Genomic DNA, 27,517 nt, shown 5'->3' on the forward strand with positions numbered 1-27,517 from the left:
GCCTTTTCATTTCTTTCCTTTCTCCTCTAGGAGCTGTTAGTAAACTCTGGATAAACATCAGCCACCAAAAAGCAGAGGACAGGGACCACAGACGCCCTTGGAAGCCCCAGCATCCTTCTGGATAGACACTGACCAAAACTGGTGCCTTTGGCCCTTCGCGGTCCAAGACAGTGACGTGATTCCTCTTCTAATTGCCTGCATGTATCAGTCTCAGTGGATGTTCCTGGAGTTGGAAGGGAGGGTCCTGGGAGAGGGGGATGCTGTCATTTCTTTTTTTATTGTATTACAATGTAAAGAACCAGATTGACCCCAGGTGCTTCCGGCACAGCTTGTGGCTTGGAGGCTAACCCAACACGAGCCTGGCTCACCCTGTGCTAGCTTTGGTTTCACCAATCCACATCTGAGTCTCAAGAGCTGTTATCTTTGTCCGTTTGCTCTGGAGAAAGGGGGTCCAAAGTATTTGGAAGTAACCCTGACTAGCTTGTTAGGATTAACTGTTCCTAGCGTGCTCCCATTGGTTACACCAGCAGGCGTGTTTCTTCCCTTCCAGGGTTCCCTCCTAAACAATAAAGTGTTTAACGGTCACTGTGTGCTGTGAGATACTTTCAGTCCCGTGAGGTTGCACATTGCTGTTTTCTGCCTACTATCCATGCCAACAAAAACTCCAAACAAGTGTGAGGAATAGAAATATTTCAAGTCACAGTTTATTAATCACAGAACTTGTTCGTTTTGGTCTTGAGCTGAATGACTTTGGCTTATTTGAAAGTATTTGGAAGAGTGCAAAGTCCTGGCTGAAAGGAACTGGTATGGGTGAATCATACTGAAAAAAACCTCTGCTGAACACAGAGCCCGAGTTATCTTTCTTTGCCCCAACTCTTGTATGTGGTTCCTGCATTGTCTGCCATAAGCCACCATCCCTTTCAGCCTTGTTCTGTGTTTTGAGCCCTCTCCTTGCAGAGCCGAGGGACAGTGGGAGCTGTGTGCCTCTGGCATTTTGTCCTTGCAGAGGTAGGTGCAGCAAATTTGCAGATTTTACAAAGACCTGTTAGCAAACCAGGGGAGCAGGTCTGGTTTGGTAACTTGATTCCCTGTCTCTGGCTAAAGCTTCTTCTGGCAGCATTTGCTGCTCGTGTCCTCTCTGACTGTACCTGACAGTTTCTGAAGAATGTGAACATGGATTTTTGGAGGTTATGTCAGAGTTTAATGTAATGTTTATGAAAATGGATGAGGAGGGCTGAGAATTGTTTTCTGTGTTATATTCTGCTTCACCTCTTTTTTTCTTTAGGTGGCAACTTAGTGCTTTACATCTTCATTAAAGCAACAAAATGCCTTTCCTTCTTGTGGAGGGCTGATGCCAGAACCCTCTTCCTCTTCAGAAGCGATGTTTGCTTACCAATGGCTCATCTCTGTTAGTCTCAGATCTTCCAAAAATTCCAGCTTTTTATCACCCTGCAGGTCAGACTTGCTGTCCCCCAGGGAGGAAAGGCAAGTTTTCCAAACCAAAGTAGGACACCTGGTGCCCTCAGATCTGTTTGTACCGGTGCTGGGTTGGCTTTTGCTGCTGCTGCCATACCAGCCTTTGGATCTGCTGGGGATAGCCAGGTTCCACAGAGCCACGAAACTTCTGACCTCTGAATGCAGAAATTTGGAGCACCAAGGTCTGTCTTTTAGGTTTAAAATCTAAACACTAGATTTTAAATTGTTGTTGGTCTGAAGAGAAAAGTACCTACTTTATCTCTTCCTCATTTTCCTCTTGCCCCTATCCAGTGTTGCCTTGGCATGAGTAATTTGCATGTCATTACTTCAGCTGCCCTAAATTGGGGGGGACTATGGTGCCAGGGCTGATTACTTGGCGGCACTGGACAATTTTCTCTGTTAGGCGACTGTAATACATTTCCATGTTCTTTTATAATGAGCTTTATTTACCAAATTGGCAATTCCTCTGTTGAGAAATAACTGATTACAGCATTCAGGGAGTTGCTGTCATCTCAAGATATGCAGGTGTCTGTGGAACATAAACAGATGTGATCATTCAGACAGTGAACTCAATTGATAGAGAGTAGGGGGAAAAAAATCAGCCATAAAATCATAAATGTAACATCTCCAGCTAATGTTGGCCAGGTGCTTTGCGGCTGTTTTGCAGCCGGACAAGGACAAAGTGGCACTCTAATGCCATCCAGTACCTCCAGATAAGGGACTGCTTGATTATTAGCTGAAAATACACCCCTGGCATGTCATTGCACTTCGGTACTGGCTTGCCTAACTCCCAGTCTCTGGTAGTCTCTGAAGACAGATGTTAGGTCATTGTGTAGCCTTCAAGTGGGAAATGCCTCTGTCCTGTCACGTTGGGCTTGATTTTAGCTTACTCTGAGATGAATGTCTATCAACTTCTTGATGATCTCGTCCATGGGGATTGTGGTCCCACCTGGCTTTTGGGCAGTCCCTTTCCTTTGGTGTTTCCTGGTACGTGGGAGCAGTTTCGTTGCCGCTGTTGCCCTAATCATCAGCTCAGATATCTGAGCCTGGGGACAAATACAATGAGCAGAGATGTCAGTAGGAAATTGCTGAAGAGGAAGTTCAGTTTGTGGAGTCTCAGTGGCTATCTGGTTATAAAATGTACAGGTAACAGCTTCTCAAGTGTTTTCTCTTCCCCTCCCCCCCATCTTTCCTGCTCCTATACTACTGAGGCCCTTGCAAAGAAGGAAGAAGGCCTGCATCTTCTCTTAGACTCCCTCTCCTTATGTTTCTCCTTGACTGCTTGTTGGGTATTCGGAGCATGATTTTTTTTCTTTTTTTTTTATGCAAGATTGTGACAGCAGGTGTCAGTTACGCTCCAAAGTGGAACATAAGAGATCGTTATTCTTGGAGCCTGGTGTCCAGTGTTGAATACATGTCCTTATCGCACAGCTACTGTCACAGTTGGCATTAATGTGCAACTAGGACAGTAGGATAAACAAGGTCTGAATCTATTGTAGAAGCCGAATTGGAGGCAGTTTCCTCCAAAGGCAAGGTTGAGGTAGGGTAGGGGCAGCCAGCCATGCTGCTGTCTGTGCTGCATAAAAAGGAGCTCTTTTGCATCCAGGAGTAGCTGGGACCTGTTTCACCTACTTAAACCAAACCTGCCCAGTGCCAGATGCAGTTCAAGTGCAGTGCTCCATTCAGCTGAACAGTTGCATGTCCGTTTTGCCTGCCCAGTTATTGCAGTTCTGTGTGCAAATTGGGTAATTGTGTGTACAAATGCATCTGGTAATTCAGATGCAATGTGCACAGTTGTGGTAATTTCATGTGGAAATACAGGCTTACAGAGTGCCTGCTTTATGAGTACGAGTTGTTTTAAAACTGGCCAGATGAATGGAAGGAACAACCTTTTTATTCATGCATAATTTCTTAGTGTTGCAGGAAGGAAAACGAACGTAACCAACCAAGTTAGAGAAGATACAGATAGAACTGATAGAAATTTTCCAATAGGCTTCAATAGCTTTTTAAATGAAACAGTCAACAAGCCTTTTGAGATTCCAGTGTGCAAGAACATCTCAAGCTCTCTAAGCACCAAATTTGTGATCTTGCATAAAAACACAAGCCATTGCCTCCTGTTGTTAATATTTCACACTTGGCTTTGCAAGATGTTTTATCTAATATCCTCTCTGCATTCAGGCTTTTACCAACTCTGCCTTGTCCAGAACGGGAGAGGCTGGAAGAGGAAGGCAATTGCCAAGCGTGTCTGTAATCTATGTAGGAGGGTTTTGTGTAGCTGTAGGGGGAGAGGAGTAAGTCTCATTTCCTATTTTATAGTCTGCTGAATCCTGTGATCTCATGCTGTGTGCTCCTTTTCCAAGCAGAATTTTTCAATTTGTCTTTCAAGTTGTTGTTATTATTTATTTCCAAACTGGTTAAAAGTGTGTGTGTTTAGCTTGTCGATAAACTGTTTATGTCTGATTCCCTAAAACGCTTCATTGCCAGTCCTGTATGTGTCTCGGGCCCACGTCCTTCTCTTCGCCTGGTGACTTAGTCTTTTGGGGTTAGAAGCAGTATAGGCATGAGGACTCTCCACTTGTTCCCACTCCCTCTAAGAGCTGCTGTAACCAGGTGCACCTGGATAAAATACAGCCTACAACTGCAACAGCAGGTTTTGCCGCCACCCCAGGGAGCTGTTGCACCCAGCACTGTAGTTATCAGACTTTTTTCAGAACACCCTGGGAGCCTGAAAGGGCTGCTCACAGTCCTGCGGGGCTGTAGCCGCACACCTGCTCCCTTTCACGTTTTTGTGTCTCTTTTATCCTTGGAGAAGGATGGATGTGATATTCCTGAACTGACTTGCCTGCCCTCCTTATGTGTCAGCCTTATAGCTCTGCTCTTGGTATGTGTCTTGGTTTCTCATCGTTTCCCCGGTTCTCCTGGGCTGATGCCTTGGGAGAGTGAAGGCTGACACAGACTGAAGCGATTAGCCTGGGCCAGTAGTCGTCACGCTGAGGTTGTTCGGGGCAAGTAGTGACGCCTCTCCATCTCCTGCTCTGCTGTGTAATTATGCTGGCAGAGTGGTAGTTGCACAGCCTGGGGCAAAGCCAGAGGGAGCAAATGGAGCAGCCATTGCTAGCAGGAGGGCTCAGTGTCAAAAGTGTATCTTGAATTTAATAACACATGTGCACTTTTCAGGCTTTTTAAAGAGGTTAGCACATGGCAGAGAACTTCCCTTTGTTGTCTTCCTAGGGAGAGCAGCAAACAAACGCTTGTTTCCAAGTTGAAGATGAAATCAGCTGCTCCCTCGGGGGTAGTAGCAAACTGCTCCTGAAGCAGGTTTCCAGTTGGGAATGACCTAAAGTAGTCGCTCTTCCTGCTTGCACTCAGTGGAGCAGCTTGTGCTTGGTCCAGCCTTGTTGTGTGTGCGATGCACTATGAGATGTCAGTAGCGCCTCTGCCTGGTTCCTGCTGCCCAGCATTGTGTTCTGTGGGAGCGGTTGCATGGAAGACTTCTAGGTAGTATAGAAAGTTCTAGGCAGTATAGAAAGAGGGACGGTAGGGACGTGGAGTCTCACTTTGATTTGTACTTTGCATCTTCCTTTGTTTTCAGATAGTTTTTTTTAGAAAGAAACATCATTTCTGATATCTTTGGAGCATGTTTGCTAATTAGCCTGAGCCCAAACAAAGCCCTTTGGCTCATGTGGCTGTTTTTGAAGAGTTAGGATCTGCTCACCTTCTTATGGATCCCTTAAAGCTTTAATTTCAAAATCCTTTCTGAATACTGAGTTAATACTGGGTTGGCAGTGGGGTAAGTTGTCTTCATTCCCAGCTACTACCAACCACGGCAAACTGGTGCATGCAGTTCGTATTTTCTTTATCATAGAAGATAATTCTACTTCCTTCTCTACAGGATTTTAAAAGAGTAATGTTACCATCACCGTTTAAGATCAGGAAAGATTATTTGGTCACCCAGACTGCAAAGTAGGAAATAACTTGAGGGCAAGGAGCAGTTATAGGAAGGCTCGTTCAGCCTTGCCATGGTCAGTAGCTCTCTGAGCATCATGCTGGAAACTCAGGGTCCTCCTGGGTTCTCTGCATTTACCAGTTTTTTCTGTAATACAAGGGGGCTTGTTTTACTCGAGTTGCACCTGCTCTGAGTCAGCTGCTGTCTTCCGAGAGCTGAGTGCTGGGAGTCTCTTAGCCTGTTGCTCTCACGGGGATGGATGCAGTGCCTGGCTGCTGTATGGCAGTGGGAGATGGACCTGGTGAGTACATTTGAACTGCTTTTCCCCGATCCAGTGAGATCCTCCTGCAGCTATTGCTAACTGTGTGTGCTTGTCCTTGGTCAGTACTCGCCTGGGTTGTGGGGTGATAAGGCTGAAAGTGCTCCGTGCCCACGTACGCACACCCTGGCCGTGCTGCCGTGTGTGCCACCGTGCCTGAGTGGCTCTGCTTGTGTCTCTGGGTGGGCATCTGTAGAGGAATGAAGGCAGTGTGTTGATTAGCATTGATAATCTGCAGCTGTGGCCGTGCCTCGAAGGCGGTGGGTTGATTGACATGGATGATGTGCAGCTGTAGCTCGTTCCACTAAGTAGTTAAATAGCCCTGAGGAGTGTGGGAGAGAGGGTTGGGTGGAGGGGGAGTAGTGTGGTCTGACCTCTGGAGGAAGGAGTTACAGCACAGACAGTAGAATCTGATCGATGGTAAAAGCCTTGCTGCAGCCTACTGGTTTGTGCTGCAACAGTTGGTGCCCTGTGTGAGGCCAACTGAGTTGGACTCTGACTACAACAACTGGCGCCCAGTGTAGCCGAGACAAGTGGGAGAACCTGCGACCCATAACAGACATCGTGAGACGTGAGCCGTTGACAACTAATCGATATGGGTGTATCACAATATTTGGTGTCCGTCTTAACTCAAATTGCAACTGGCATCTCCTCCTTGAGCGTGGGGCAGAGCTACTTGAATCTTCCAGCGTCACTGGTCGCCGAACAGGCAGACTGAAGGCTGCTGTTCCCACGATCCATCCCAGATGCAAGAAGGCTCATTTTGACCTAGTTGCATCCTTAACCTGGATACGTCGGCTGAAGCGTGCAAATGGGTAACTGAAACCTTACAGGCAAGGAGAATATCACCAGCTTTCAGCCTCTGACCGCTTGGCTGTCCAAGGGGTTGCTTTCTTGCACGGGCGGGACAGGAGGTTCTCTCTAGTGGAGTTGGAATGGGTCTATCTGGCAATTTTTTTTTCATTATGGTTTTAGATCAGTTTTGTATTATTTAGTCCTTGAACTGCCTGAGCTAATTTCTCTAATGGGCACCAGCTGAGGGACCTGAGGGACACTCACTCAGAAGGAAGGAGAAGGGTGTTATTTTTTCCTTCCTACGACCTCTTGAACATCCCTCTGTATCCATTTTCTCAGTGACTGGAGTCCATCATCATAGTGAGTTTGATTTTTATTTTCTATGAATGGGGAGTGCCACTGTAAGTCAGGATTAGCTAAACATAACATTAAAAATAAAGCACGGCTATTAATTTAATGGGTTCCTTGTTACAACCGTCATAAAACAAGTAAACAGGAACTCTGCCAGTGCTGCTGTGCATTCCCCCTCCGAGCGGCTGAACCAAGGGAGAGATTTGAATTTTTGCCATTTGATAAAGCTGTGTGTGAGCATGGCTTTTAATTCTTTACTTCTTCTTCAGTAGCCTTTCAACTGCTGAAGGAAGTCTGGCTGGTGACTGTAATGAAGCTTCGTGGCTCTTAATGAGATGGAGGGGAAATGCCAGTTCAGGATTTAGCTTAAATCATATCAGCCAAAATAAAAACTTACAAAAGGCAGAGAAATTGCTCTTTATGGGCTGCTTCGGTGAAGCAGCCTTCATAGTCCCTTTAATCTTTATTTACTTGGGGGTTTTTTGCAAGCCTTTGTGTTGGGGCTTTCTCCCCTCTACTCCTTACCTTCCAGCGTGCCGTTGCCAACTAACGATGACGTCCTTGGACTGCAATTTGTTGGATTAAATGAATCGGCGCTGTGCATCTGTGATGGCCACGTAGGCTGAGCCTGGCCTCCCCGTGCTCTGCAGGTGTCCAGAGCCACCTTTTGCCCTGAGGTTTGTGCCTGCTCCCAGGCACGGCTCTGGGACTGCATCTTGGGGCTCTGTGGTGGGAAGACAGGGTTGTCCAAACAGGGTATAAGCTGAGACCAGCAGACTCATCTGTGTGCTAGGCTTGTTCCAAACTTAAATCAGGTGCTTGTGCAGTGCTGCAGGATCTTTTAACTTAAAGAGGTTACAAAAAGAGAAAATGCTCATCCAGTTATCTCAAGACCACATTCTAATTATTTTATATAGTGCCTTCTGGTACCCTGAAGTATATATTCCCAGCCTGGAGGGCGGTTTAGAAAATGGAAGAGCCATTGTAATATATTTAATACGCTTCATGGCTGCTTTCCCGAACATCCTAATGAAAGCCAGCTGTGAAACCTTAGTGCCAGCTGTCGGTTCCACCCAGCCACTGGTTGGCCTGACCTCCCCAGCGCCAGGAAAAATGAACCGTGCTATCTGAAGGAAAGGGTCGCAATTTAGTCTGTGGCCAAACAGATAAAGAAGAGAAATCATGCTTCAGGGTTTAAGCTGATTATCTTCTTGGAAGCACCCTCAGAGAGCAAGCTCTGGTTCTTCAGCTCTTCAAAGAACAAAGCAGATGTCCTCTTCGGAGGCTGTAGGTGTCCTGCATCGCTTGTTGCTAATACCAAACTCGGGTAGTTTTATTTGAGGATCTTTTCAGCCGATGGATGGGGTTAGATCTATGTAGGTTATAGGAATCCAGTGTCAAGGTGACAGTATACGTGTGTGGCATCAGGAGAAAGGGCTACGTTTGCTGCTTCTTTGTGACTGATGGGCAGATGTTTCAAAGTGTGGTTCTTCTGCTGGGTAAAAATCTCCATTCAACAGTGCAAGGAACTGCACGGAAAAATGAGACCCATGTGTTCGCCACAATTCTAAGGCAATCTATATCATCCTGACCATGAACTTGGTCAGTACCAACCACTGCTTACCTCGTGGGATTGCTTGAGGGGGGGTCCAAACTCAGACAGCTCTCTGGGAAAACAAAGCACACCCGTTAACAGGGAGGTTTTAGTAAGTTGTACTCGAGAGAATTGTGTTCCAGATCGCTTTCCAGTCACCCCTGGGACTGGAAGTTGATGCTCTAACACTGCTACAGACCTTGCAGCACTTCTGAGCAAGTAGTTGACAACATAATCACAGCTGTTCTCAGGAGAGCAGAATTCTGCCATTCTCAGCCTGGGAGAAAGCTAGATTTTAACGAGGAGTACAAGGTAAAAGGTTCTGAAACTCGGAAGCATGTAGCATCCATTGAAAATACGGATGGTGGAGCAAAAAGTATGAGACATGGCTCAGCCTTGCTGCTGCTCACAGTACCCACGGGGTCCCTCTGTGAGCGAGGCTCCCCGGGCAGAGCTCTTGGCTCCCCTTGCTTCGTCTGGCCCAAAGTGGTTATTTCCATCCCGCCTTAGATTTTAGGTTAAGTAATTTATAAACCGGTCTGTAATATTTCCTCTTGTTGTTCCACATATCTTCCCCAAAACCCTTTGCAGGTTTTCAAGTTACATCAAAGCTCTACCTGAAGAGGAGCACCTTTCATTTCACCGATTCTGTACATCCAAAAATGCTGTGCCTGGCCCGGGGCTGTCTCGCCCATATGGAACCGTGGGGGCTGAGTGCTCGGTTTGCGGGAGCCAAGGGGAAAGGAAGCTCATGGAAAAGGAGTGGTTGAAAATGTACCTTTGACTGTTAACTTGGGGAAAACTAACAGCCTTGGTTCTGGTTTCCTAAGGGTCCTCCAAGTCCTGAATGTTTGGGTTAGTGAGTAATGGCAGGTGAGTCTCAAAGCTGTGCAATAAATTCATGGACTTTTCCATGCTCGTGGCTCTGTGTGCAGCGAATTAAGTAGTGTGGTGGTGCCAGTAGTCTAAACTTCTTAGCTGCAAAGTCACCGGTGCTTTTGTAGCCCCTTACAATGGAGATATTCCTTACCCCAGGAGTGAGGCATGGACTTGTGGAGAAAGCTCAGGCAGGTTCTGCCCTCCCTAAAGCTTTCTGCAGGGCACTGACTACGAGGACATCTGGGCAAACTGAAAAGCAAACCGATCCTGTTGTCTCTGCCTCGTTTTTCCTCCTGACAAGTAATTGAGGGGTTGCACTTTATTAATGCCCGTAACTTTCTAGTTTGAGCTGTTAGTATACAGTTTGATATTTATATTTATTTATTTGTAACAAGCAGACTTTGTACTGTCTGGATTAATCCTCAAGCTAATCTGATGCTGAGCTATTATTGTGACAATTGAGTATACAATTTGACATTCATGCTGTACCTTGTGTAGCTAATTTATGTAACTCAATTTATAAATTACATAAATTGGTTACATAATTTACCACATACCTTGTACACTTCACAGTAATATTCCCAGCTTGCAATTTAAACAATCCTTATACTGAGAATAATTTACACTGAAGACTCTTGAATAATTTTGCAATCTATTCCTGGACAGATAAGGAGCTGTGTTTGTTAAACGCTTGCTGGTGTTGGTTTTAACTTATTAATCACCCTGTCCCGGTTCCTGGGTAATCCGTAGCCTGGGTGTACGTCCTCCTGGGCGATGCCATGCTGGCAGGGCCAGACCTGTGCGGAGGTCTGGGTCTTTGGCTTGTGCCTTTCAGAAGCCTCCTGACTGGGAATGATGAATCTCTCCCTCTGTCATCCAGTGGAAGCCGGGCTTCAGCGCAGCTGATCCTGCCAGGAAAGCCATCTCTGCTGCCTGTGGCCTCGTCCAGGAGTGCGTACCCCGGCTTCTCCATCGCCCACCCGAGCACACATGTGATGGGTGGTGGCATGATCACGGTGAGGGAGGGTTAGGGGGAGAGGAGGGAGCTTTGCACCTGGGAGAGCTTGTGGTACAGGGGTAGAGGACATCTCCGTGGATGGTGACCCAAGGAATTTGTGTGATGGGCCCTTGGGAAATGTCTGCTTCACCTGTCTGGGGGTTAGAGGGAAGCAGGTCCTGCTCCTAACCTCGTGGCACCGAGGTGCTGCAAGGATGTAGTGAAAGGCACAGTGAAACCCGCCGCGCTGCCTGTTTGCAGCCACCCCGTGCAGGCAGCGCCTCGGCCCCGAAGCTCCGCGCCTTCCCCCGGGGAGCTGCTCCCTGCGAGCAGCCCCAGCACCGAGGCCCGGAGGAGGAGGGTACCGCTGCTCATCGCCTCTCGTTCGAGGGGCCTGTGGGGCATTGACTGGCCCGTGTCCATCGCCTCTGGTCACTGGTGGCATGTGAGTTGCCATAAATGTTTATTGTGGGGCTTGCAGGTGTAAGCCTTGCTGTCCAGCAGTGCCTGTAGCCCGGAGGGAGCACCGTGCTGCTTCTTACAGCTGGGCACGATGTTGGCCTGCTGCGAAGGCTGCCAGAGCTCCCGCTCTCCAGGTCTGGCTTTGTCCCCTTCCCCTGCTATGGATTCCATGCTGTGGCTCCTGCACAGGTGGCAGTGAAGCAGAGGGGTGCCAGGGCAAGGAGCATGAGGCAGCAAGGACTCAGCAGGCAGGCACTTGTGTTAGCATAGGCATCGCCTTTCCTCTCCTTGTCCTGTCACTTTTCATCCCGCTATCGCTGCCTGGCTCCCCCGCTTTCCCCGGGAGGGAACAGTAGTGACAAAGACCATTAATTCAGCATCCAGCTGCTCCAAAACCCCATCCTACCCCCAAGCTGTCGCCTCGTGACTGAAGCCTCTGAGCGCTGCAGATACCAAACCTGCAAACGACATTTGGGAGCGTGGGGATGGAGGTCATCTCGCAGCCTTGCCAGCCACTGTGGCCACCAGCCACCTCCTTGCTGATGCCCAACACTCTCCCTTTCTTCATGGCGCTGCTGGGAGGGATGTTCCCTCCTCTCTCCCTTTGAGCCTCCTGGCATCTGAGGGACTCTTCCCAGCTCTGCCTTTGGTCCTCCCAACCTACCTACCCATTAGGACCGACAAATGAGCTATTATACACGCACAGTCCCAGCACGTGAGCGAGTCAGACCCACGCACCCTGAACCTGCGTGGGCAGACCCTGACCTGGCCAGCTTTCATAATTATCTCCTGCAAGGCAAAACAATTAGGAGTCTTTGCTCTCCTCTCCCTCCCTTCCCCCTTCCTCTTCATTGTTCTTGGCAAAAAAAGGTTAATTAAACTCAGAAAATATCCCTTTTCTCCCCCCTCCTAAGCATGAGACTGTTAATTTTCTCTTTATATTTGTATTTAATTAATTCCTGCAAAGGCTCAGACTATATTTTTTGGGTATAATTTCTTCCTTTGTCTCTCTCTCTCATTGTTAATCCTTGCATATTCAGTTTTTCCCCTCCCTTTTCCCCTAGATTTGAAATTCTATTACCATTTCAGAAGGCTGGCGTTTGAAGGGAAAATTGAATACCCGTCCAGCCTTGATAAGAAGGGACATTTGGTACTAACGGTAATTTGTGAAGCAGATTTTCCCCCCACCCCATGGTCAATCACCCCCCCCCCCCCTTGCTCTTCATGCTCATGGAGAAGGATGCGCGTGTGCCACAGGGATGTGGGGGAGGAAGCCACGGCCCTGCCTGCAGCTTTTGCAGCCCCTCCATCCCTGGATTGCTGCGTCAGGGCCACGATGCCTCGGCAGCCGTGCGCGGGGTTGGGGTGACACGGTGACAGGCTGTGCTTGACACCTCCCATGTGCCTTCACACCGCCCGGCAGTAGACCCTGCACCCTCGCTTTGCTCTTTTTGCGCAGAGGCGATGCCCGGCTGTGTCGGCCCCGTGTTTTAGGGGGGGCCCGGCTGTGCTCCCGCGGGTCCCCCCTCCTCCCCGCAGCCCCACCAGCAGCCGCCCTGGTGCAGAATCTGTCCGGCTGGGTCACGCACCTGCAGCGGGGTGTCTGGGGTTGGGGCGTAGGGTCCTGCAGCTCCTCCGCTCAGGGCACGCCCGCCCTGTCCCCCTGCCCGCCCTGTCCCCCTGCCCGCCCTGTCCCCCTGCCCCGGTGCAGGTGCGGGGCTGCTGGGGTCCCGGCACCTGCTCCCGGTGGAAGAACAGCTCTGGGGGGTTGTGCCGGGTTCCCCCCCGCCCTGCCCCGCCCCGGGCTGGCTGTCACCTCCCTGTCCCTTCACCGGCGCGAGGCCCCTCCCCCCCCCCCCCCCCATCGTGCTGCCGAGGGGTGCGGGGCACCCACCCCTGCACGCGGGGCCGGGATCCCTCCTGGCAGGCGGCACAAGGTGGCACTGTCGCTCCGCGCTGCCACCGCCGCTGCTCCGCGGCCGCCGCTCGGCTCGGGGCCGGGGGGGGCGGGGGGAGCCGGGCAGAGCCCCGGGCCCCGCTCCCGGCGCAGCTTCGCGCTCGCCCCCCGCCGCGGCGCATCCCCTGAGCGGCCCCGACACCCCGGGTGCTGCCCCCCCGTGCGGGAGGGGTAAAGCCCGGCTGTGCCCAGTGCGGGACCGGGGCTGAGGACTGTCCGACTCGTGTCACCTGTGACCCGCAGGGGACGCGAATCCCGCTTGGCTCCGGGCTCCTGCGGCACCGGGCCGAGGGGCAGGGGCTGGCCGGCGCTGCTGGCTGGGGGTACCTGGGCTCCGAGCGACCACCCCCTGCCCGGGGACAGGCTGGGGGCTGCACCCTCTCCGGCGGGACAGGGCCATGGCCGTGGCATCGCTGCCCGGTGCCACCACCCACCCGGCCACCGGCGTCTCTGCCACCCCGGACAGCCCCGCAGCAGCGCTGGGTGTTACAGTCCCGCTCCAGCACCCACCCGGGCTGGGTGGAGGGTCCTGAGCCCCGGCAGGGTGGGAGCACCCTGCGCCCGTGGGTGCCAGGGATGAAAGAGGAGCCCCAGGGATGACCCCTTGCCCTGGCACAGCCGTGGCCCTGAAGCGGAACTGGTGGGACATGATGGGGAGCTGATGCAGGATGCGAGGGCCCAGAGAAACTTTTTAGGTCCAAGGATGGCAGCCCAGGGGCGGCGGGCAAGGGGGGACTGCCGGAGCTGCAGAGCCCCCGGGGAGCAGCACGCTCCCACCTCCCTCGCTGCTGTGTAAATCATGACGGCTTGGACTGAGCTGAAGTGAAATATTCCCTGTTTCCTTGCCCAAATCTGTAGTTTCCTTCTGGCTCCGAGGCTCTGGGCCATATTGCACATTTGAATTTAAAAGCAGACTTGTGCTTGGGCTTGTTATTTATTTATTTATTCTAGAATTATTATCTTCTTTAAAATCAAGGTCCTTTTTTTTGCTTCGGGTGCGATGCTTCCTCCTGGAGGAGTGGCTGGTGGACCTGGGTGCAGAGGGCAGGAGGCAGAGGTTGGTCTCCGGTCCTGGGGGGTGTCCTGGTGGGCCTTTGGAGCTGAGGAGAGGGTGGTGGAGGGGAGAGCCTGGGAGCCCGCTGCTGGCTCCTGGCCCTGAAAAGGGAGGTGCAGAGTTAAGGCGATAGCTGGGGGTGCTGATGGGCACCCCGCTTCCCCTCCCTGCTGTAGGATTTGCCATCTGCTGTGTGAGAAACGGCATTTGCTCGCTTCAGGGATGTCATACTGGGGATGACACGTCCCTGTGCAGCACTGCTGGGCTGCCCTGGCTGGGCTGTGCTCTGCCCTCATCCAGTAAGCCTCATGTCCCCAAGGGCTGGGGTGCAGCAGTGCTGGTCTGGGCTCTGGAGGTGGTCCTGTGGTTTGGCATGTCTTTGGTTTTATCTTCTCCCCTGGAAAGCCACGAAGTCGGTGGCTGGGACTGTGGCAGGGGATGCCCGAGTCCCAGCAGTTGCCCCATTGCGAGGGCTCTCAGGCACCCACTGGGAGCTGAGCGGGGCAGTCGGGGACCAGCCTCACCCTTGCTTTGGGGATGGGAGCAGCGCTGCAGGAGCATCTTTGGAGCGGGATGCTGGTGGGAGAGGTGGGAAGAAAGGATGGGGAGAAGCAGGAGGAAACAAGGGCAATGGTGAAAAGAAGGATGGGGCAGGAGTAGGATAGGGGAAGGGGGCGTTGCACAGAGAAGGGAGCACAGGGGAGGGAGGAATACAATCAGAGGAGTGCGGGAGAGGGCAGCGGTGCTGGAGGAGTGAGCGCGGCTCAGCAGCAGCCCTGTGCTGCACGCGCAGCTGGCCTGTCTCCCCGTTAGGCTGCAAACAAGGATTGATTGCCTGATGTGGGTTCCTGCCGTTCCCTCTGGTACGGTCCCCGGAGGCTCCGCGGGTAACTTATGGCCGTGTCAGTGCAGGTGGCTGCTCGCAGGTTGGCAGCTTCGCCACTGGGCACCTGTGCCTGCACTGAGGCACTAAATAAGCCCAATGGCTCCGCTTCCCATCCCAGCCAGGGTACCCCAGCCAAGCTGCAGGTAAAAGGGCAGCGGGGTGGAATCCTCCCACCCAGAACCCAGCCTCAGTGCCACAAATCACTGGCCCACCCCTGCGGGCACTGGGGTCCCCAGGCCAGGGGAGCAGATGGCTGCAGCCAGCTCATGGCGTTCTTGTCACAGCAGGCAACGGGGTCCCTTAAATACCAATACCGCAATTAAATGGGACTCACCGATCACTGTGAAGTCGTGCTACCTGGCTGCACACGGGGCGAGCAGAGGCAGCCGGTGCCTTGCCCGGCGGAGGCTGGCAGCACTGCTGGCGCTCGCTCCGTGCCCTGGGAGATGCGTGGAGACATATGCTTCCCCAGCCTGCTCGAGCCTTGGTGCATTTCAGCCATTCCCTGCAAATGGCCTCAGAGGGTTTAGTTGTGGAAGGAGGTGCCGGGGACACCAAGGCAACGAGATGTTGGCTGCCCTGCAGCCCCCATTGTGCTGCAATGGAAAAGGCTGGAAGAGGCAGGGAGAAGTTGGGGGTGGGAGGAAAGCCCCAGGGCCACGTGCTGGGTATTTCTGGGGGCACAGGCTCCGATAAAGCTGGATCTCTGCCCTAGGGTGAACCAAGTCACCCTGAACCTAGGCCATCCCAGTCAGAGGTATAAGCCCAGCCTATAAACCTGTGCCTTCAAGGATTTAGTGTCTCTTGAGCCTTGTCCTGACTCAAGACAGCTGGAAAAACAGAAGAGAGCTTGCAACTGTCTCCCCAGGTTTCCCTGACTGTGGTGAGCGCTTCCAGTATCATCTCACCAGTTTGAAAGACCGGAGGATGTGACCTGACCTGGTGCCTGCAGCCAGCATCACACCCCCAGGTGAGATGGCCTTAGGGATGGGCAGGTGGCCGTGGGGCACGGGGGTCCCCCTGGCTGCACGCTGGGCAGGCCAGGGGGTGTGTGCTGGCTGCTGGCCTCGGCCATCGGCATTTCGGGGTCCCCAGAGGAGCACCTTGCTCACAACTTGCCCAGGGGCTGGCAGCCACTGCTCGGCAGTCCAGCACCTTTGCTGCAGCAGAAAGGCGATACGTTTCTAGCGAGCCACTTCTTGCGAGCAGTAATTGCTTTCCGAGGGGTTTGCTCCTTGTTCCCAAGTGTGCTTCCCCATTTGCTATGCTTCCCCGTTCGCTGCACTGGGAAGCATGCGCTCTTCCCGGCTCAGCTCCTCGGGTGCTTCTGCCTTCAGGCAAACCCATGTCCGAGCATGTAGGTGAGGTCCACGCGGACAGCAGGGGCCTGAAGGATGGGGGAGAGGCATTGGGGGTCCTGCCAGGGCTGGGGGAGTGGGCAGAGCCTCTGGGGGGGCAGAAGTCTTGGGAGGGGGCAGCAAAGCCCCTGCCCCAGGCCGGGGAGGTGCATACCTGTGTGATGGAGGTTTCTTCTCTAACAGTGTGGGGTTTCATAGCCTGGAGCCCAGCCGGACTGCAGCATGCACAGCGTTGTGCTGGGCTTTATTACAAACCGGTTAATAACTCTCACTGGATGGTTTGTTAAAGGAGTTAATTTACTCTGGGCTGTTCGCTAATTTAGACTACAAGGCTCAGCGGCTGCGTCAGGCTGAGCCTCTCCTGCTTCACCCCCCAGCAAAGCGTGCCCTCTGGCCCCACTCCCTGCACCTGGCGGGGCTGGCGCGGTGAGGAGGGGTCTGGCAAGGATGGGCTGGGGTCCCTGCTGTCATCCCCCTCCTCGTGCACCCCAGGCCCTGGCTGGGACACGCAGCACCCCCTTCCTGACCGCTGGCTCCCCGGGGGTCCCTGCTCCTGCAGTGGGGTGCCAGCAAAGCCCCATGGCTCAGCTCAGGCACCTGCCCACCCTGGGCACCTCCAGGTAGCCGAGCTTCCTTGTGGCACCATGTTGAGAACCATCTTTAAGAATACATATTGACATTAAAGAAGGCCCCTCTGTACCTATTAATTGAAGTAATTAAATTTAATGGGATGGTTATTGCATGTTAAATAAATACTAGCTAATTATGAAAAACATATTTGCCAAGGTTTAACTATAGAAAAGATGCCTCAATTACATGGTTATTAAACCTCAAAAAATATACACTTTTAATAATGAAGTGACATTTAAATAACATACATTAACTGTCTTATTAAATGTTGATTCTTTTCATATTTGAGGACTTTAATTTAGAGCATTTTCCCTGGCACTAACCATATGATGCATCATTAGCTGTCTTTCACTCATAATTTTGTAAACTTTTTTTATAAATAGGCTGAAGTGTTTGCATTTGCTTTTGTTTTTCCAGCTCCCAGCTCTCCCTTCGGGCAGCAGGGATGTGCCAGGGGAGCGTACATGGAGAGCAGGAACTTCCAGAAGGCTTCTTCAAATCACTAACCCCTTCCTAAGGATGCTAAACCCCTTCCTAAATCTGTCACCCTAAAACAGGTGGGCAGCTGAGCTTTTCAGGGTTTCTGGGTTCCTTGTAAAAAGGACCACTCTGCCCCGCTCTTGGTTTTCCAGATCAAATAAGTTTGTGAGAGGCAGCCAGGAGATGGGGAGTAGGGTGTGAGGAGGAGCTCAGGGCTGCAGTGGAAGCACCAGCCTGGTGTGGCAGCGGGAGGCTTATTTCTGCCTCTGCCACCAAACCATGGCAGCAGACCTTGAAGGAGTCAGTATTTCGGGGTGCCTGCATCCCTGCCAGGTGTGGGGAGCCTGCCCAGGGAGGGGTGCTTGCCTTGCTGCTCGTGGGGGATTCCTCTGCAGCCCTGGCAGGGCACGGAGCAGGGTATGGGCTGTGGGGATGGCGTGGAGCAGCACGACCGAAGGCTTGCAGGCTCCTTCTGCTTTAATGCATTTATTGATTGCGGCATACACGTCAGGATATAATTTAGAAATCACTCTCCTAGAATCAATTAAAGACCTTGCTAGTAATATAGGCACCTCTTCTGGTTAAAGCCTTCACCCTTCCCTCAAATACACACCCCACCGTCCCTGCTCGGCTTTTGGGGAATTCCCATCTCCCTCCCAGCCTAGGCTGGGTCCCTCTTCATCTAGGACTGTGGGTGCCAGGATGACCCACTGCTTTTCTGGGAGTCAGTCCTGCCCCCGCTGCCTCCCAAGCCAGCCATCAGTTATGGGCTGTCGGGAGCCAAGACCTATTGTCTCCCGTACCCGCTCATAATGTTCCCTGTGTCCGCAGTGAGGTGGGTAATCGGTGTTGGGGAGGCGCCGGTGGGCAGCACGATGCACTTAAATTAATTATGAAGAAGTTAAATCCCAGGGGTCTCGTGGGGGAGGGGGGCTGCAGGCTGGGCTGGGAGGCAGTCGGCCGCGCTGCCTGGCTTGGGCAGGGGCAGAGCTGAGGGCCGGAAGGTCTGCCAGCCTTGCCCTGTGGCCGCTCCATCGGTGTGATGAGTTGCCCCAGCGTCAGCCCGCAGCCCTGCGGGGTCGGGCGAAAAGCAGCCGGTGGGGACCACGCTGCGGGCACGGGGATGCGGCACGTCCTCTGGCTTTCACATCAAATGGCTGCTGGTGCCGCGGGACAGCAGCGTGCCAGCTGGGGCCGTGCCGACTCTCGAGGGGTGGATGTGACGGACCTTCAGCTGTTCGCACCCTGTGGCAGCTTTTTGCTGGGACACAGCCAGGGCTGCCTGGGCCATAGGGACGGTGTTTGGGGGGTTGGAGCCAAACGGCTTCTCAAGCCCAGCAGCTCCTCGTTTTCCCTTCCCTCCTTTTGTACCATTTGGTGTTGGCAGTGAGCGGGGTGCGGCTCCCAGGGTGGCCCCACGTCTCCTAACGCAGCGAGACCCCGAGGTGAGGGCAGCTGGGGTGGCACGAGCCTGGCTGCCTGCACAGCTCCAGCGGGGTTATGGTGCAGGTCCGGCAAAGCGGAGCCTGGGCTTGTTTGGGGGGACAACCTGAGGTCACGAAATGTATCTTGCTCCATAGTGGGGCGATAGACTTGTCACCCAAAATTCCTGTGCAGCAAGATATGGGGCGGTCAGAGAGGGCTGCTGTGGTAAGCATCACCCTTTGCATTCTGGTTTTGGTTTTGTTAATACCACGGAATTTATTCACAAAATGGAACTGAAACATCCTTTTACAATGGTAATGTCTCTTCCAAGACATAGAGCTTTGACCATGTCTAAAGAATTTCCTGGTCCTCTTTTTCCCTTTTCTTACTGTTGTGATGAACTTTAATCAAAACAATTGCAGGTTGGGTTTTTTTTTTCTGTAAAACCTTTGTAGTCAATCACCATTTTCTCATGGAAAAAAGGTTGGGGGAGCGTCAGGGCAAGGAAGTCTCCAAGGCCAGGAAGGCTGAGATTTGGGTCTTTTCTTTCTCTTTTCTTTCCTCCTACCCACAGTTACAGGTGCATGGGCTGAAGTCAGAGCTGGAGTGAAACATCCCTGCTCCGTCCGGGTGGTGTTACGCACTTGGTGGTGATGCCAGGACTCTGCGTGAGGGACAGACCCAGCTCAGCAATTCCTGGGGAGCTGCCTTGTGGAAACCAGGCTCTACAACCCTTACTGTCCTACCAGGAGAAGAAACATGTTGACTTACAGAACCACTCCGAGGGCTAGCGGCTGGGAAGCTGAAGCCAAGAGGCTGCAGATGCATTGCAGGCTGCAAACGCCCTGCTACCCTGGGGCAAGGCTTGTGGGAGAGCGGTATTTCACGCGGCTGGACATTTCTTCCTCGCCGAGGTTTGTGATGCTCCTCAAGGGATCTCTGTGCTGCAATATAACATCCCTGTATAGGGAAATCGTCTTAAGTAATGGTTTCTGCAGGTTTTTTTTCCAAGGTATATTTATCATATCTTTTATTGGAATAAAATTAAAGCGAAATTAGAAACTAAAATAACTTTAATTACGAACTTCATGATTCAGTATGTTGTAAATCCTTCAGCATAATATTGTGCCATAAAAATGCTATTTTGTGATAATTATTATTATTATAATTAATGTTCCTTAATTGCTAACGTCGCAGGCATGTGTTATCTCCCAGGTTTGCTTGCAGCGTCTCCGGAGGAGCTCCTCTGCGGGGGGGATGTGGAGGATCTGAGCGGGTGCCTGGGTGGGTGCAGCTGCCGGTGCAGGCTGTGGGTTGGTGTCCCTTGCGTCCGAGCGGTGCCGCCAGCTTATCCCACCCGGCGATTTCCCTCCGGCCAGCGGCGCAGCGCTTCCCAGCGAGGAGAAGGCGGTGAGCAGCAAGTGGGGTAAGCGTTACGGGCTGTGTGCCGCTGACCCAGGCTTTGCTGTGGTCTCACGCGCTTGCGTTCGGCCATGTGCTCCCCCCGGCAGGTGGTTTGATGGCTCTGCCTTCGATCAAGGTAGGAGCACCCCAGGACACCCGTCTGCCTTTGCAGGGATGGGTGCAGGTGAGTCATGGCCTGACCGAGGGGTGAGAGCACTGGTCGGGGCTGGCAACCGCTGGGTCTCCCCCCACCTCCCTGCAGAGCCTCTGTGGTGCCCGGGCTGGCTGGTTGGCATCTGGAGGTGCTCATCTCTGCTCGGTCCCGTGCCAGGGGTGCCCAGGGTAGGCGGCCCCACTGGTTCAGGATCTGCCCTGCTTCTGCGGCAAAGTGCCATACGGGTTGCTCCTGGGCTCCACATGTGCCAGGGGCACGTGCTTTCGGCACAGAGGTCCTCGTGGCTGCTCTCCTCGCCACCCCGCATGCAGCCCTGCTCCTCCCTCCCTCCCTCAGCTCAGTCTGCAAGCAATGGATCTTCATCACTCACAAGCTCCCATTGCTCCAGCCGTGTTATGTGGAGTGCTGCCCCATCAATGAGGCGTTTGGGCTTGTGGCTGCCTGGCTGTTGATCGGCACGTGGTGAATTTCAGCCAGGCGTTGGGTGACTTCACCTTCCTCTCCTCACTCCCAGCTTTGGGTCTAGCCTCTCCTCCTCACCCCCAGCCACCGTTTCCAGAGCACCAAGGGCAGATTAAATTCCCTCCAGTGCCTGCCAGGAGCTGTGCAAGACGCCAGCCTTGGGCACTGCATCCCTGGAATGAAAATGAAGAGCAAACACAGCGCCGCAGCCTGTGGGTCCTAAGGGGCCCAACTCCTCACTGCAGTCTCCGGCGAGGCAGGAGGATGCTGTAGGGAAGCTGCTTCCCTGCGGGCTCAGCTCCCACTGACTGTTAACAGCTGGCCAAGAGCTGATGAGCCCCACAGCATGGTGGGCTGTGGGTGGGGAGGAGATGCAGGATGCGAGCAAGGGGAACGTGTGTGGGAGAATTAAGACTGGCTAGGGGGAGGTGGGAAGAAGGCAGCAGGATGGGTAAGCAGTAGGATTGATGCTGTGGCCAGACTGGGGCTTAGCAGTTCTCGTTAGCATCCTTTATCAGCTTGGAGGATGCTGCTGGGGCCTGGAAGGCAGCAGCAGAGCAGGTCCTCAGGCCCAGGTGCGAGGGAGGAACAGGGAGCATAGGGATGGAAAATGCCTGATGCCAAGCGCGTGAATTTTTCATGTGACCCAGAGGCCTCACTTGTACCAGCATGGGGCTGCCCAGGAACAGCTGAGAGTGGGAAGGCATGAAAACAGCCACTGAGCCACCTGCTTCACAGTGGTGAGCGTATATGGGATGAAGCTGAAACCAGGATGCATTTTTAATGATGCAGGCAGGGCTAGGTTTCTTTAAATAAGACTAGACAATGAATATGTGCTCCTGAAGCTGTGTAGTGCACCACAAATGCATTATTTACAGCAGCTTCTTCCTTGTCCATTTTAATTTTACATGGGCACTGGAGAAAGGGAAGGGACTCCTTCGTGTCTCATGGTCATCCACTTGTTCCATGTGACAAAGGTGAACTTCTGAGCTGCTGAAGGATTTGGTGTTGATGTTTCCATTGACTTGAGTCATGGGGGAAGCAGCCAGCCTGGGGATGGGATGGATGGAGCCTGGCACCTAGAAGTAGGAGCAACAATGGCCTGGCATTTAGTCTGGCTGATGCATCATTGGGTCTTGGTTGCATAATTTTCTGTCTTCTCCCCATGCAGGAAATGGAGGGGGGATGCTCTTAGACCACTGCGACCCCCTCTTGTCCCTACATGTGCTTAGCACAGCGTCTCTCCTCCTGGAGCTGGTGGAGGGCCAGGAAGCCTTTGGGGAGCGGATGATGACACATGCCATCCTGATGGTGAGGGAGGAGGCAGATCTGCTCCGTGAAAGTGGTCCTCAGCTGGCAAGGGAGGGTAGGGGGCAGGTGGGAGTAAGCAGCAGTGTGGTAGGCTATGGTGGAGGGGAGGTGGAGCGGTGCACTGAAGGTTGTGGTGTTTCCCCAGGAGGGATGCTCTGCCTGGTTCCAGCTGGTGACAAGCCAGTCGAGGTGGTGAGCACTGACCTCAGGTTGCTATTCAACCCTCAACCATTAAGTGTGAGTTAACACATTTTGCAATTAACAGGGGATTTCTTTATCCCCCACTTAAAAAACCATTAAGTCAATCTGTCTTGCCTTTTCCTGTCTCTGCAAGACTGGCCATGACCCTCAGCCCACCCCAGGTAAGCTGCTGTGGGACCCAGCATGGTGGCCACAGGGCACCACTGCATCACAAAATGCCCCTGGTGCCAAACACGCTGGTGGAGGCACTGTGCCCTTCTGCCAGCTGCAATAAATCAAAGTGGACAGGTAGCCTCTCCCACCCGTCTCCGTGGCTCCCGGAGGGGCCGTTGTGTCTGCGCCATGGCTGGGGCGGTGATGCTATGTCCGTGGCGGTGGAGGTCTACATCTTGGAAACTCTCTGCAGAGCTGGGGAGCTGGGCAGTGACTTTCTCTCTTACCTTCAAAGTTGCCCCGACTCAAAGCCTGCATTTGGTGCACGCTGTGCAGGGACGCCGGGGTTTGGCTCGTCAAGGGCTGCCTGCTTTCCTTGGCACGGAGCCCTCAGGCTGCTGGGGGGAAGCACAAAGTGGTTCCAGCACTCCTGAGCAGCTGCAAAGGTGGGATTGGAGTCCGGGAGCTGATGGACATGAGGCCGCTTTCCCCAGCGCTGCCGGGCCTGGGAGGGTTGAGATGGCAGCTTGACGGCTTGGAAAATAGGCTGAGATGAAGGAATATCAATACGGAGAGCGAGCTGTTCCTGCCGAACAGCCCCGGGGCAGCTAACGTGAAATGCTGGTTGTCTCGGAGGAGTTGACAGGTGTCTGCATCAGGCTTCCTGCTAATTAAGCCCTGTTGTGAGTCACAGGGCCGAGGGATGATGGAGCCGGGAAGGAGCTCAGCCGGTGCAGGTATGGCCAGGGGGGATCCCTGCAGGACCTCCCTGCCCATCGGGAAGGACTGGTGCATGCATGGCTTGTCGGCTGGTGGATACACAGTCATCGGGGCAGGCAAATCTTTCGGGAGCTGGGGATCAGCTTAGAGAAGAGCAGAGTAAGCTGTCCCACTGGGTGTCGGTTCTCTCCTGTTGAGGCTGTGTGTTCTCTCCTGGGTCCCATGTGCTGGCACTGATGCCCAGATCTCCTGTTACAGGCCTGGCAAAGTCCCCCAGGGCATGTCCCACAACCACAGCTCCCAGCGCCCATCCCACCAAACCCCTTCCTGAGCCAAAGGGTACATCGCTGCCGGCGTGACAGGCTGGGTAAACAAGGATGCTCCCAGACCCCTCTTTCTCCTGATCCCTTTCAAAGTGACCCACTTTGCCTGCAGACCTCTTCCTTCCCAGCCCTGGCTGGGGGGAAGCTCCTTGCTGTAGTTAATGGCAGTGCTGCCTGCCCACCGCGGCCTCTAATGAAAGATTCCCCATTTCAGAGAATGCGAGCGCAGTGGGGTGGAGGGAGGGGATGCTCACCGGCGATGCTTTGTGGACCCCACTGATCCGGAGGGTGCCTGTAGCAGCAGGCAAGGATAAAGGCTGTGCTGGCAGTCAACAGAGCGCCTGCCTGCTTGGGTAGGGTCGGGAGAGGAGGAGCACACGCCACCCTGGTGACAGCCCCGGTGCCACCCTGGGTCCTTTCCCCCTGTGCCTCTTCAGTGCCTGTTGCCCGCTGGCCCCGCTTGCCTCTGCAGCTGCAATCCCCTAAAAACCGGGTCTTTTCATTACCTGTTTTAATTTCAGCCTGGCTCCCCAGAGCTCTGGAGACACAGTTTGTTATCCTGGCTGACAAGAGGCTTAAAGAGCTGCTGATGGCTCCTGGAAAACTTTGACAAACCCTCTGGATGGACGCAGCGCTGCCTCCCTAGCCTGTCTGCCCAGCCTTTCTCTTCCTGGATCTTGGTTCACAAAGGTGTCTGCGAGGATGGGAGGAGGAAAAAAAACCCCACTGCTGACACGTGGGCAGAGCCGATCCCCTCCCATGGCCCATGCCCTCTTGGAGGATCCCCTGGAACCGGCTGGGCAGAGCTGAGCTGCAGAGGTAGGTGTGGAGGTGCCCGAAGCCCGAGCGTGGCTTGCAGGCTGTTCTCTGGGCCAGCCGGATTTCACAGCCCAAAAGGCCTCTGGGCTGAGGCCACTGGATTTCTCTCGCCCCTGTGCATCACTGTTCAGCACGGGGGGTTTAAACTGTGGTCGCAGGTTCTGGGGGCTTTGTTTTGTGATGGTCCATGGGTGATAACCAAGGGAGGTGGCATGTGTTTGAGGATCCAGGCGCACCATGCAGGAGCCTGCCTTTTAGCAGAAATTTTAAGCCATCAAAAATTGCAAACAGTTGAAAAATTGTGAATTTAGCTCATTTTTTTTTTAGCCCCTCACCGCTCAGACTGGGTTAACCCAGTGAGCTGAGCAGAAGAGCCTCCTGATCTCTTGGGGCTCTCTCCAGAGACCTAATCCTAATCCTCTCCCAATTAGTTGTTTTTTTTTTTTTTTTTTACAAAGTAGTTGTCAGGCTGCTTTTAGAGAACAAAATGCCCCTCGGTTTCTTCGGTAACGTAGGGTAAGTGCACCAGACACACCGAGAACAGTGTCTCTCAATGTAATTTTGGTCAAAGTTGTGGGTAAGAAGTGCTGAGTCAGCTTTTAACATAATGAGAAGGAGCCGGGGGAACCTCTCACCGCTGGGCTTTGGGTCCAGCTGCTGTCGGAGCCGTCTTCTGCCTCCAGCCCTTCCTCCCAGCACCCTGCTGAGCACGGGGCTTTGAGTGCCTTTGAGGTGCCACTCAAGCCGGCTGTCCTCGGGGCAGGACAAGGCTGTCAGCCCACGGGGTCTCTTGGGGAAGGGGGGCGAGGATGCTCAGAGAGGTTGGGGATTGAACAGAGCAATTAAAGCCCCATGGGAAGCAGGATAAAAGGCCAAGCTTCCTGAGATAACGAGGGTCTCTCTGTGGGGGTGAGGTGCCCAGACACGAGGGAAGCCACATGAGTGACAAGCGTGTCCCAGTGCCCGCCAGGCACGGTGCTGGATGAGCTGCCAGACCAGCCCTGTGAGCTCTGTGGGTCACTGCGGGTCTGGGGCTGCTTCCCACCAAGGAGAAACCCAGGACGCTGCCCTGCCAGCTCCCTTCCTGACCCTGCGCTGGGCTCCTGGCATGGGGGATGCTTGGGGTTTCTTGCTGTCTTTTTTTTTCTTTTTTTAATTATTATTCCCCTCTCTCAGGGCTGGACCCTCCTTGGAGGCTCAGGAGGGAGCTGGCGGTGCGCCTGCAGCCGGGATGCCCACTCTTTTCTCAGCTTCACCACCTTGGTTTCCCCTGTCGCTAGATGGATGGTGTCAATCCATCTTTCAGCAAAAATAAATTGCTCCGGTTTCCTTCCCACTGGCACTGAGCAGGGGGACATGGCAACGGCAGCGCTGGCCCAGGGGTCGGTGCTGCTGCATCGCTCAGCCCTGCCCCAGCCAGGAAGAATTCATCCCTCTCCTCTTTGCCCCTACAGCAGGAGACGGCAGCCGTGGGACCAGGGTGCTCATGCACCAGTCCTGGGAGAAAGCAGGTTTAAAAGCGGGTGGGAGATTGCCTGAATATCTCTCCCTTCTTCTTTATCTGTTTAAGAGGTTTCGCTGTCTCGGTAACTCCCCTGAGAGACCAGAGCAGCAGCCTCTTTGGATGTGAATACCTGACAAGTTTTTAATGTGAAAGGAATTCACTAAATTTAGCCTCTTGGAGAAAGGGAAGAAGAAAAAAAAAAGTGTTTCTTTCAATACAGGGGAAGCGATCCAAACCCCAGCCGCTTCCCTGCCGGCAGAGCTCACCGATTTCTTCTCTGTCTCGAAAGCTTTTAAGTCTGGGCCCCGTGTGTGTGCACAAAGAAGAGGCAGGAGAATGGCAGGCACCAACGCTGCTTCCCAGAGGAATGTGCCTGTTCCCAGCTCCTCCTGGCCTCCTCCCTGGAGATGGATGCTGGCAAGGGCAGGCTGTGGGGAAAAATGAGGAGAAAACCCTGTTTGTGTCAGATGGGACCTGTTCTCTGAGTCGCAGGGATGGCATCTTCGCTTTCAGGTGGGTGTTGATCAAGGTGTGAGCACTTGGGGTGCTGAGGGTGGGAAGAAAAGAACACCTCTGCCGTCGCACTCAGCCAGACCACCTACTTTCCCCTCCATCCTCCTGCCTATCCCTGCTGGAGCCTCCCAGGGCCCCTTTCCTTCTCCGTCTTGCTGCTCGAGATTCACCAGGGGCCTCCCGCTGTCTTCCCATGGCCTTTCCCAAAGGACCTGCAGTGGCCTCTGTGCCGCTCTTGCAGAGGAGCTTCCCGGTCTCCGTGGCTTGGGAGTCAGATCCTCCCGCCAGCCGGGGCAAGGAGCCGGGTCTGTGCGTGCAGCTTGGCCCAGGCGGAGGCACGCACACCTGCTGGGACGCTGGCAGAGGAGGTCTACAGACATGTGCCCACCTACCTTCCATCACGGATGGGGGCAAGTCCCAAACTCCCATGGCGTGTTCCTGTCCTGGTGTGTCTCAGTGCTGGGTGTCGGTGGGCATAAAGATCTCACTGGTTGCACCCATGAAGACCTGGGTGGACAAGGCGTCTTGCGCTGACGGCCCATGGAGAGGTGACCCTGCCGTGGCGTGGGGTCCCAGCGAACCATGACTGCCCGCAGCTCCATCTCCTGGTGGGCCCACCGGGGCAGAGCTGCTCCCTGCCAGTTCCATCCCAAGGGTCGCTCATGAAACCAGCAGTGACCCCGGTTATAAACGCGATGACAGCGTTTATATTTATTTTTGTTGGGCTTTACAAAGACCCTTCCCAACCGAGAGGGGATGGCGCATTTCTGTAGGGCCACACAGACGCGCAGGACCCTCGCATGGGTGCGCTGTGCTGGGGGCAGGCAGCACCCGCCTCCAGGGAGGCAAGCCCTGGCAAGGGGCAGGAGCGAGGGTGGCGGGATGAAGGTGACAAAAGTGGCCTCATCTCCACTATTCACCTTTTTTTATGCTTTTATTAGTTTTTTTCCCCTTGGTAATTTTTAGGGGGATTGGGTGTGGTGCTGGTGGGAGGATGCTGGATGGGGACCCCTGGGGCACGCAGGCTCGCCGCGGGGTGAAGGGCAGGGGGCGACCAGGACCCTCGGGTGGGTCCCGGCCTCCGCGGGTGCCCCACAGCCCGGTCGCGTTGCGTGGGGAGATCGGTCCCCACCGCTCCACGGCCGCTTTTAGCTCCCCCCTACTGAGGCATCGCCCCTTTAAGAGCGGGCGGGGCGGCCCCGCCCACCTCTCCCCTCCCTCTCCCCCCTTGGGCGCCCCCTGGAGGCGGCGTGCGGGGCTGCCGGCGTCTCCCCCGCCCCCCCCCTCCCCGCCGCCGGTGCGGGCGTGCGCGTGCGCGCGGCG

General features: G+C 53.8%; 1 protein-coding gene and 1 long non-coding RNA gene across 10 annotated transcripts in view; both read left to right on the forward strand.

The window, feature by feature from the left end:
* The window catches only part of CHCHD6 (coiled-coil-helix-coiled-coil-helix domain containing 6), a 115,962-nt gene extending 115,377 nt beyond the window's left edge, over positions 1–585 (forward strand). For all 9 annotated transcript variants that reach the window (XR_008731660.1, XR_003560096.2, XM_055706626.1 and 6 more), the window contains one exon: positions 31–585. Coding sequence is in view for 6 of the 9 variants with exons in the window: in XM_055706626.1 (XP_055562601.1) it covers positions 31–54 (24 nt within the window). In the remaining 3 variants the exon portion in view is untranslated. The remainder of the gene's footprint in view (positions 1–30) is intronic.
* A 13,993-nt stretch (positions 586–14,578) lies between these two features.
* On the forward strand, positions 14,579–19,716 carry LOC114015742 (uncharacterized). The gene is made up of 3 exons (XR_003559841.2): positions 14,579–15,686; positions 17,122–17,261; positions 19,190–19,716. It is a non-coding gene; the product is annotated as an uncharacterized LOC114015742 (long non-coding RNA).
* Positions 19,717–27,517: the final 7,801 nt, after the last annotated feature.

Source organism: Falco cherrug, chromosome 4 (assembly GCF_023634085.1).
Source record: "Falco cherrug isolate bFalChe1 chromosome 4, bFalChe1.pri, whole genome shotgun sequence".
NCBI classification, from domain to species: Eukaryota; Metazoa; Chordata; class Aves; order Falconiformes; family Falconidae; genus Falco; species Falco cherrug.